The 11,614-nt window shown below is 41.2% G+C and overlaps 1 protein-coding gene across 4 annotated transcripts; it reads right to left on the bottom strand.

Annotated features, from left to right (window-relative positions):
* Nucleotides 1–799: 799 nt before the first annotated feature.
* LY96 (lymphocyte antigen 96) lies at nucleotides 800–8,499 on the bottom strand. Of its 4 annotated transcripts, XM_086465907.1 has the most exons (6): nucleotides 8,376–8,499; nucleotides 6,543–6,632; nucleotides 5,470–5,598; nucleotides 4,464–4,516; nucleotide 3,546; nucleotides 800–1,024 (listed from the first exon to the last, which is right to left on the bottom strand). In XM_086465907.1, exons 1-6 carry the CDS (start codon nucleotides 8,467–8,469, stop codon nucleotides 894–896), a joined length of 498 nt encoding a protein of 165 aa, XP_086322033.1. In that variant the 5' UTR covers nucleotides 8,470–8,499; the 3' UTR covers nucleotides 800–893. The 4 variants fall into 4 exon arrangements, with proteins under 4 accessions (XP_086322033.1, XP_086322031.1, XP_086322032.1 ...); XM_086465905.1 differs by lacking the exons at nucleotides 800–1,024; nucleotide 3,546 and adding an exon at nucleotides 1,046–1,157 and having other exon boundaries at nucleotides 5,428–5,598; XM_086465906.1 differs by lacking the exons at nucleotides 800–1,024; nucleotide 3,546 and adding an exon at nucleotides 1,046–1,157.
* Nucleotides 8,500–11,614: the final 3,115 nt, after the last annotated feature.

The following is an 11,614-nucleotide window of genomic DNA, read 5'->3' as shown; positions in this document are numbered from 1 at the left end:
AAGCAACCGCTGGCTGGGGACTGAGGACCAAAAGAGAACATGGAATCCATAAGGAGGGTGCCTGTCTGAAGGAAGGAAGCACTTGTACACTGCACTGGTCAGACATCTTTCCCCATGCAGTGGCACCAAAGAGCCATGAGGCCTGAAAGGATGCCAGCTCTCTTACTAGGGACCAAACCTTACACTCCATCAAAATCTTACCGAATGTCTTGGATGTGGAAGTGCAGTAGAGAAGGAAGGTGGGTGCTGAATATTGGGCTGCCCAACAGCAGAAGCTACAGCAAAAGCTTTAGATATGCTTTAGATAACTGAGGAGTAGATCAACCTATTGGGCAATGACCATCCTCTTCCTTCCAAAGGAGACAGCTTGTGTAGCCTCTGCCCCTTGGACTCTGAGCAAGAGCTAAAAATGCGCTATGGGGTTGCAGTTACAGCTCTGGATGGCTAAATTCAGCTGTACGATATCAGTGTAACTGGAAACATGTTCCCCTTTGGATGTTATTCATATCAGCCAGTACCACGTAACAAATTGTTACTCCTCTGGTTCAGCTCAGTACAAATGGAGCCAAACATTAGGAAACGTCTAAAGATAATCAGAAAGTAACAGGAGAATAAAAAAACAGTTCTCAAATTGATTATACAAACAAGTTTTATTGATTCAATTGCTGTTTTATTTTAAATTGAGTACTGGTGAACTTCTGATTCTTGCACTTCAAAACTTCTTGTATTAGTTTAGTGCAGTCTGAAGGACTCGGTTTTTTCATAAGTCAAGGCACAGCACCAAAATGCAGTCCTCAGCCTGACATCCAGTCAGAGTTATTCTGTGGATTAATCAGGATGCCTGTTTCCCAGAGAGTTTGTGCACATTGGCTGAACATCTGATTACAGCAGTGCTATAAATGGATAAGACTATCCATCATGTAGTTTTCCAGACAGTACATGATGTATTCTACCTCAGGAAAATTAGTGTGCTTATTATTTCGCAGCTCAGATTCCAGTTGCTTGCAGAAGTGACCTCTGTGTTCTGGAATTATTATTTGAAACATTCATCACATTCAGAAAGCACCTTGTTTTATTATCATGGTGAAATTCAAGCACATGACCATATTATTCTGAAAATCATCAGAGAATGCTTGTATAATAACATTATAATTGCCCTAAAACAAGCAAGAGAAAAAAAAAAAAAAAAGAAAATTAGTGCATAATCATAGAATCATAAAACCGCTTGGGTTGGAAGGGGCCTCAAAGATCATTTAGTTCCATCCTGCCATGGCAGGGACACCTCCCACTAGACCAGGTTGCTCAAGGCTTGATCCAGCCTGGTCTTGAACACTACCAGGGCCCTCCCTGGAAGCTTCCTTAGACAACCTGTGCCAGTGTCTCACCACCCTCACGGTGAAGAACTTCTTCCTTATATCTAGTCTAAACCTGCCCTCTCCCAACTTCCAACCATTACCCCTCATCTTGTTACTGCAGGCCCTTGTAAAAGTCCCTCCCCAGCCTTCTTGTAGGCCCCCTTTAGATACTGGAAGGCCACTATAAGGCCTCCCTGGAGCCTTCTCTTTTCCAGGCTGAACAAGCCCAACTCTCAGCTTGTCCTCATAGGAAAGGTGTTCCAACCCTCTGACCATCTTGGTAGCCCCCCTCTGGACTTGCTCCAACAATTCCATGTCTTTCCCATGTTGGGGGCTCCAGAGCTGGATGCTGTATTCCAGTTGGGGTGTCACAAGGGCAGAGTAGTGGGGCAGAATCACCTCCCTCAACCTCCTGGTCACATATCTTTTGATGCAGCCCAGGATACGGTTGTCTTTCTGGGCTGCAAGCACACACTGTTGGCTCATGTTCGTCTTATCATCCACCAGCATGCCCAAGTCCTTCTCCTCAGGGCTGCTCTCAATCCAGTCGTTGCCCAGCCTGTGTCTGTGCTTGGAATTGCCTCAACCCAGGTGCAGGACCTTACACTTGGCCTTATTAAACCTCGTGAGGTTGGCCTGGGCCCACCTCTAAAGCTGCCTGCTCTTTTCTAAGTAGCTTCTTGGAATGTTTCTGGTGATTTCTGTTAGGACTGAAAGATTCCCATCAGGGACTGTTATCATGGGGATATTCAGATATGTGTGTATGAAAAATTAGTGCTCAACTTTGTTCTCATGCCAAGGGTACTAAGGAACAGCGGGAGGCTGTGGTCCAGCTTGCACTTAGAATCATTAGGTCGGAAGAGACATCTAAGATCATCAAGTCCAACCATCTAACTAACACCACCATGCCCACTGAGCCATGTCTAGAAGCACTACATCAACATGTTTTTTGAACACCATCAGGGTGACTCCTCCATTTCCCTGGGCAGCCTGTTCCAATGTTTGACAACTCTTTCAGTGAAGAAATTTTTCCTAATGTCCAATCTAAACCTCTCCTGGCAAAACGTGAGGCCATTTCCTCTTGTACTATTGCTGGTTACTTGGGAGAAAAGACCACTTGTCATGGTCCTCTCTCAAACCCGAGTCTTGTGCTCCCAAGGGCACCTGCTCCCCCCTCCAGTACTGTTCCCTAGAGTAACATTTCTGACTCCACAAATGCGAATTAACTGAGTTGATACACCAGGCTGCATTTCTGCAGCAATGGGCCTTTTTGTCCCTGCTGTGAGGCAGTAAACTTATTAGTCCTTATAGCTTACATTCAGCAAGGATTCAGTCCTACCAACACTTCCATTTTCTGCTGACTTTCTGCCACCTTCTCACCCCAATACCCATATGCAGACCATAGGTAGTTGCAATAACAGCCTCTGTATTTTACAGGCAGTCCTAGGGAAGTCATCCAGGCTACATACCACACAGCTTCTGACCAGTTTTGTAACAGAGTTTGTTGTACTAGACAGTCCATCTTTCTGTTTTCAGTGGTAATCACATAGTGGATATTTAACAGCTATTCAGCCTCAGTGGTGTTTACCAAAATCATCAACTTGTAGTGAACGTATCATGTGAATACATCGAACATTCGCTTGATGAAAGCTAAAGCAATCTCGTACTATTATTGGTGGCAAACAGTTTGTCCTGAGTTTGGACATGATGTCAAGATTAGGATGAAGCATGCTAGAGTGAGAAGAGTGGGAGGAAGGCCCCATGTGAGGATAGTGATGTAGTCATTCTTTGGTCCCTGTTCAAAGTATAACCAGCACTTTTCCTACTGTGAGGTCTCAAGCTGCCTACTTAAATCACGCTGTAAGTGCCTAGCGCACTTCCCTGCGTGAAGCACCTGCTCCTTGACTAGCAGGATACAGTTCGCCTGAACATTAGCCACGAGCCCAGCTCTAAGCCAGCCACGCTTTCTCACAGTGCACATTGATGTAAGTAATATCAGTTCTTGCGTCAGCTTAGCATTCCTTCCGGGCCCGGTGCTTTGCTTATCCACACCCAGCAGTCTGATCCATAAAGCAGCACCACCCCAGGCTTAGCTGTTGTCTAGCTACCCGTCTTCACAGCCCCACACAGACTTTCGTAGGCATCAGGACAGAAGATAGCTTGGTGGCCCCTACCGAACCCAGGTCTTACCCTACCTTCTTTGACACCTGTCACCTTCCTCTTCTGCTACGGCAAGCTGAGGGTGAGCACTTGGGAGCTGAAGGGCTCACAAGACTAACATAAAGAGGGGGAGGCTTGCAAGAGTTTCTAGTTCACAGCAAAGGCTATGATTAGGATTAGTTCCTGGTCTGGCAGACTCCCATTGGGAAGTGTCAGGTCTCCTCATCTATAGGAGGACTGCTTACGGCAGAGGACATTCCAGCCTACTGCCAGCTCTGAGACTAGAAGAGACACTGGGCTGGATGGAGTTCAGCACTGTTAAAGGCCCATAAGCTTTAAGGGGAAGCTGGAGATTTTGTACCAGTAGGAGCTCCTTAGTGACATTTGTGGGGATTAATAGGGATGGTAAGGGTCTTGGGAAAGCTCAGGCAGCTGATGAGGCAGGTGTTGGATGAGAGTGGGTTAACCTGGGGACTAGTACTGCTCCTGGTTTAACGCTGGAGCACTCCTTTTACTTTTGGATATTGTTAGCCCTGTTCAAATCTTTGAAAAGGGTTTCAGGGAGGACAGACCAGCACGTGAAGAGAACGTAAAATAAAGAAGAAAATGGGCAGAAAGAATATGTATGGACTTACTCAAACAGGTAAAAGGAAACAAAATAATTTACCAAACAAAATGCAATGATGAAGATGACATTGACTGATATCTTCTGCCTTTTCTTTCATAAAATAAAGGAGGAATAATAGAGGAATAATAATCTGAGCACATATAGCATTTTAGAGATGCTACTATTCTGGAGTCATTACTTCAAGCATGAGAAAGTTTTCTAACATTTCCTTTTGCTGTTTTCTACAGTTTGGGTGAACATCTCTCTTCAGAAAACATGTACATGTGAAAATATGTGATTTTTGCTATTATTATTTCTTTATATAAAATGCTGAAAAGTACCTTTGGAAAAGTTATTCTTGCACCTTTAATGTCAAATGCTGATACAATTGTTTCTGTAAAAGAGAGATAATTAAAATATAAATGGTTACTTAGTCATAAAGCCATCAATCAAACTTCCTAAATAACTTCAAAGCAATGTGGCACAACTCTCAGCATCAGTGCCAATGCCATTTACTCTTCCAGTGATAAAGCCCTCACCTGTTTCTTCTCCCAGAGCTCTGCCTATTTGTCTAAACCACTTTAGAAAGTAGAAATTAACCACAGTTGCTCCTGTAACATCTACAGACCATCCTACTGTGATAACTCCACTGACTTAACTTGTAACAGTAGTTCCATTGAATGCTAACCAAAGAGATCCGATAATCGTTTTTAAAGAAAGGAAAACATGGATTGTGTATTTTGACCTCCTCACAGGTTTTTTGGCCTTTGGTCTGACATCCTGCCTGAATTCTCTGGATCTGAGTCTGTCTCATGTTAATGGTAGTTAGACCCTACAACAGGATTGACTCTTCTCTAATGAAAAAGCACTATACATGGCTGTAGAGAATCTCTAAAAATGCACCCAGACATGTATCTAAATAAACTGTGTTCTGGACACTAGTAGTGTCCCTAGCTCCTCTCAAATTTACTGTCCAGTCTAGTCAAAAGTAGTCTTTCCATGTCATTTTAAAGATGCTACCAACAAAAGTGTCATGAGATGAAGGATACTAGTAATCCTAATTTATAGAGATCGAAACTGCAATATAAGGATGTTAAAGCATAAAATTTGTAAATTCTCTGTTTTAGTAGGGTTCTGGCACTGGAGAACTGCCTGCTCTAAAGTCTGCTGTCTGCCAAGCAAGGTGAATTGGTCTAGACTGTGGAGAGGAAAACCTCTCTGCACGGTTCGATCAATTAGTCTTTCAAGAAATCTGCTTAGTGGTGAAAAAGGGCTGGCAGGATATGGCCATGTTGTGGAGGGGACCTGCCAGGCAAGGGAAAGGCACCATCTGTTTTCCATACCGACCTCCTTTCAGTGCTCCGCACACTGAGTATTCGTCATCAGCTCCACTGCAAAGGACTTCTTTCCAGTGTAACGCTTCAATACCGCTGTGCCAGACTTTGAAGACGATCTTCAAAAAGGTGATGTCACTTCCTAGTTAAGACATTGCAAGTAAGAAAATGGTAGCTGGAGGGGAGGAAAAACATATATGCAGACACGCTACTTAGAGATAAAAATTAGTTTTCGCTGAAATGCAATATTTTTTAAAGACTCCTCCCAAAACTAACAATACATATCTTGAAAACTGTTACTTCCAGAAAAAAATTAAACAAAACCCAAAAAGCTGCTTTTCAACAAAAAACATCAGTCTTAAAAAATACTTGAGTGAACAATTTAAAAATCTGGTTTAATTTCTTCAGCAGAGTTCACTCAGCTCCACAGCTAACCCAAACAAATACTCAGATGAGGACTCTGTAGTTTTAAGCAGGTGTTGCAAACAAACTGCCCTGAACACTGGTAGCCATCATAAAAGTGTCACTCTAGGGAAGTAAACTTAGTCCAGCTCCACAGTTTTTACTCAGAAGGTGAAGAATATCATACAGCTATTTCGTAAGAGACTCAGCTTGTCAGCTTCAAGCTGGGTTTAAAGGTTAGATCCGGGTTTGCATACACAATCCAGTACCATTTCCAGCTTCTGGAACAGGCATGTTTTTAGTGGAAGGCCTGCCATACTTGGATAGCCTAATGGCATTCTCTCTCCTTAAAAAGACTTGGATCTTCTTCAGGCCCGAAGAGCTTGTGTGCTGCAAATCTTGTCTGCTTCTTCCACACAAATGCACGTGCACCTAAACTGCCTGTGCATATGCGGTGCCAGCCAGCGTGCAGAGCTCCGGTAACTGCTCCAACAAGTAAAACTCAAACGCACTTATTTCCACAAATCATCATTTCTGTCCATCACTATATTTTATCTATTCCATTTTTAATCACAGAAACTGATCTCCTAAATCATTAGGCATTTAGGATGAAGTGTCAGCTTTTTTCCTGTATTCAGTTTTTCACATTTGCAGAATATAATTGTCTAGTCAAGAGGGACTCACTTGGAATCCAGGTAAGAGCAGCCTTCCAGATGGGTTTGTTCATGATGCTGCAAGGTGTCAGATTAAACATGAAAACATGGGCTGTAGAATCTACAGGGAAAAAGAGTTTCATACTGATAGTGTAAATAGGCTTCTCCAGGAAAATAATAAATATATACATATATACACGTTCACAATAAATACACACACATTTTAAAATCTATTTACGATAAGGTATATAGTATAAAATTATCTAAGATAAATATCCACATTAAATATTAAATATAAAATATTTATTTTAAATTATATTTTATTATTTATATGCATAGAGGGAAAAAATAATATCATATTTCTTTAAGTAGCAAGAAAAGTCAATTATTTGGTTTATGGTATTTTGCACACAAAACTCAGAGGCAAAAGTATCTTTATTTCTCTTTCGAAGTTACACAAACTTTTTATCAACATTCAGTCAGCATGGTCCTCTGCTGAAAATATCCCAACTTGTACTAACTATGGAATCTATATAAACTTGCTGACCACAGCTAAAAATGTTTTTAACGTTCCAGCATGTTTTCCGGGATAATGTAAATGAGCCTTTGAGTAGATTTGCTCTGTGAGTGACCCACCCAGCACTGTGCAATGCACAGGGTCAGCTGCAATGTGATAAAGCATCATACAACCAGTATCTAATAAAATTTAGAGCCCATTAGCTGATACTCTAATTTTTAAAACATCATTCAGTGACAGTCTGGGAAAGGATTTCCAGTCAGTATTTTTTTTTTTCCTCTTAATTTTAGGAAAGAAGTCTGTTCAATTCAGCTTGCTTCTGCCCTCCCTAGCGTGCTCAGGCTGAAGAAGTGCCCTGCTCGCCATGGGCCTGGAGGCAGGGTGGAGAAGGGGTGCTCCCCATGCTAACCCAGCGAGCAGACAGGACAGCAGGGTGATAAGCAGGGAAGGGTTCTGTCTTGTGTTTCAAGGATTAAAGCCAGAGGTGTACAAAAGGAAACTGTCTGGCTGTTGGTAACCAGCAACTACACATGGGAAATTACAACAGGAAAAAGGGCAAACAAAACTCACTGTGGTCTCAAAGGTTTGGTTTGCAAGGTTAAGTACCCTTGTTAAATTTTCACCGTGAGCATTAATGTAAAACAAAGTACCCAACCCAATCCCAAACCTCCCCTCCTGGGCCTCAGTTTTTTATACAGTTATTTTTCAGGTGATACACAGTAGTAATGCACCCAGATTTTCAAAAGACATGGGCCTTTCCTTGTGAAATATCCCCTTAAAATCCCACATTCTGGCCACCGAGTCCACATGGGCACATCAGGGAGATGACAAGTTGCTGCAGAATCAACGAAAAATCTCAGTGAATCACATAGCTCCAGTGGCTCAGGACACAGACATGGCAAGAGGGGTCATGCTATGTTGCCCCAGAGCCTGACCGATCATCCAGCCTGGTAGAATGCCACATTCCTCCTTTTTTTTCCATATACCTAAAGCTTTTTGTTGTAATATATGGGTTAAATCAGTGTGGGTAATTTATACAATGCAGTACTTGCAAAACAAGTTCAAATCCCTTATCTTCTAGTTTTTCCTGAATTGGAACATGCCGACTTTACTGAGGAGTAAACTTCTCTTTTAGCTGCTGCCACCAGCATTGTGGTAATATTTATGCCTACGCAGTACAGCTCTTATAAGATGGTAATTAATAACAGAAATATACTCCAGCTGAACTTCTTTATATTTTTCTGTATTCATCAAAGAAACAGATTCGAAAGAAATTCCCATTTCCTCAGACAACAATAGTTATTGTGCATATGCCAGTAAGAAAAGAATAAATTATTTTTCACTTACCACAAAAAGTATACGAGATTTCTAGTTCTGATGACATGCAAAGGAATTCACTGACTCCAGGGGCGAATAAAACGAAAAAAAAAAGTCCAAACATAGTTATTTATTTTGCTCAGTATTTGATGGAATAAAACTTCGTGTTTGGCAAAGAGGAACAAAAATTCAGCACAGTCATCCTCAGTCACATGTCTTCAAGGAATATTCAGTTATTTTGTCAAATTCTCTGCAATCCTAATTAATCCTACTGCAGCACCATCAGTTATCATCACAATAAATGTTGTGAAGAAAAATAATTTCTGCCCTTGTTGTTACAGTTTCCTCGGATAACGCAGCTCAAGCCACGAGTGAAAAATGAAAGAGAAAACTGTGTGAAATGGGGAAGTGAGAAGTAAAATTACCATTACCAGAAGCACATAAAGGGCAACTTTAGTTGACTCATCAGCTGTAACATTTATTAAGTCATAATTTCATTCTAAACACTCACAGAGTTTTCTGTACATAATAAAGAGAAAAAAACCACAGATTGTGAAGCCAAGTCCACTCTTTTATTGATATGGTCATCAATAACTCTCACAACTTTTCAGGATGAATTTCTTACAAAGCTCCTCATGCTTTAAGAACACACTGGCCCACGGGAGGAGTGTAATTAGATGATGTATTTCCAAAGGGAGGTTAAGTAGGGGAGCTGAATGCAACCGTCTGACAAGTTACTGACATCCTGCGTGGTGTCAGCTACCGTCTTCAAAGCTGTGTCTGTCACAGTTACGCTTCTTAGTGAAAGCAATCTTAAAAATCCATAAAATTACAATAGATAAGCCCCACGTCCACCTCCCAGCCTCCATCTGTGACCTTCTCCCCTGCTCTCCGCCACCGTCGCTGTGCTGCACAACTTGCCCAGGGGCACGGAGCCCAAGCCCGGATGGTTGTGCTGGTGCAGTGCACAGGCATGGGTCCAGGTGGACACCAAACATGAGACAATTAATAGCAAAAGCTCTCAAATTTTGAGTGAGATGTTTCTATAAGAACACAGACTCTACCTGCCACAACCGAAGATTGATTAGGAGACTGATTTTAACCAGAGATGTTGAAAACGGTCTAGGGAGCAGATTTTGGTATTCAAGTTTGACACCCTAAAACAAAAACTTTTAAAGCACTTTTGGTATTAGATACATCCCCATATTTCTGTCTGTTACTGCAATACAGAAAGAGTAGCATATGTTGCCTGTATCTGCTATATCAATTCTGTGGACTAAACTGGGTCAGCTTTTACTGCACAAACTCAGCAATATTGCTAGTCTCAGCTACAGAAACAGATCAAAAAAAGTCTCATATCTCATTCAAGAGAGCACAACCACCACCTTACTGACAGGAAACACAATTTCTTTCTTTTTTTTTTTTTTTTTTTTCTGAATATAATAAAATATGGAAACTTACTGAATTTATGGAAGAATGGCTTACAGAACTTAATCAGAGTTACCTTCTTGATTTGTATGTATGTCTGCAGGCTCCTCTTAGATCAGAAATTGTATTTTTTATGAAAAAGAAGCAGTATATACAATAGAGAGGTATTTGGTTTTGTGCTAAGCAGGAAACTCAATAAAAATTACTTACAACAAATATAACTTAATAAATTGCAGTGTCTGAAAGGTTTTGTTCTCACAAACTCAGTGCACACCAGGGTAGTATTTTACATATTACAAAGGTAAAGTAGAAAAAGGTTAAGAAATTGCTTTAGCAACATGCACAGAAACATGATTGATTGCACCCAGAAGCTGGGGGGAGTTCAAAGACTAGTTAAGGAAGGTGAGAATTCAAAGTACCTAAAAGTAACAGCTAATGAGATAATACATGTAATAATTCACAAAATAAGGTACAGATTTGAAAAATTGATATGGCTAGAGAATTCTCTTCAGTATTTCCAAATCTTTCTACTGACCACAAGAAGAATCCCACTGGCCTGAGAGAGTTCAACACTGAAATAAAGTTCTAACGTTTGGGTTTTAAGTGGGATTTCAAAATTATACAACTTTCCTGACATATCTCCAAAGTACATACATCGCACACAGATTTTTGCTGTTGTTTAATAGGATGTTGTAACACGTACAAACCCCTTGTGATCATAGAAATAATACAGTTCTGTTTCAAAATGGTTGAATTTTTATTAAAAATATTAAAATATGTAGTGAAATTGAAATAAATCAGGAAGGCTGTAATAGTTGGAAAAAAGAAATGGAGTAATGACAGCCACTAAGGAGTGATGATGCAGCCACTGAAGAGCTCCCCTGTGCACGTACAGTCAAAACAATGTTCCTTTCAACCACAAAATCATGGCCACTGATGTGGATCGAGCCCAACCAGCGAGAAGCCACGCCAGGCTCTCTGCTGGTCTTCTCTCAATCCGGCAGATTCAGCAATAGTCACAGGTCAGTTCAAAGTAGGCATGAGATGGCACTGACTGTACCCTGTTGCTATATACAATTACCCGGCTGAAAGCACATCCCTCTGCAGCCAGACTTGTACTTTGCTGCACAGTGCGTCGGGTAGACATGGGCAGGCTGGAAAGAGCAAGTGCTGTAGATTTACAAGATTTTATATAAAGGCTCTTTTAACATAAGTAAAGACAAGCTCTCTGCTGAACTCCATGACTTTCTAGACCTGGTTCAAGAATAGGTGCGGGTTTTTTCAGGTCCTTGCTACACCAGATGATATTGATGAGGAATGAGTCCCCCCTGGTGGCTTAGGCAGACAGACACATGAGGAAACCTCTCTGTCCTCTCCTGTTCCTTATCGCACTTTTGTTGCACAAGTCAAGACTGTTCCAATGCTTTAAAAAAATCAGCGTAACTAGGCTCCACTTTACAAGGATCTTGCTGGCTAATGGGAAAATAGGAACAGTAAGTGCTACTGGTACCAGGGCTAAAATATCACTTATGACCACAATTATAAAGTCTACAACCTTGACCATTGTGTCTGGTCAAATTGTCCTTAAATCAAAATAACCTCCATAATTTTCAAATCTTTTCAGCAAATTCAGTTTTCGATGTTTGTGGCTTTTCATGCCCGTATTGATGCCATTCATAGAAGTGACCTCGTGTGATGCTCACTGAAGCCCCAAACTAGTGCATTAGAGGCCTGAGGAGTCTGCTCAGTCCTTTTCAGGTCAGTATGAAGGTCACTGGAGACAAAGGGTATAAACTTCTATATATTTTATTTTTACTAAATACTCTTTCTTTGCCATAATC

This window comes from Leptosomus discolor, chromosome 5 (assembly GCF_034619465.1).
Source record: "Leptosomus discolor isolate bLepDis1 chromosome 5, bLepDis1.hap2, whole genome shotgun sequence".
In the NCBI taxonomy this organism is placed as follows: Eukaryota; Metazoa; Chordata; class Aves; order Leptosomiformes; family Leptosomidae; genus Leptosomus; species Leptosomus discolor.
The sequence above is the reverse complement of the archived record's forward strand: the minus strand, read 5'-3'. Positions and strand labels throughout refer to the sequence as shown.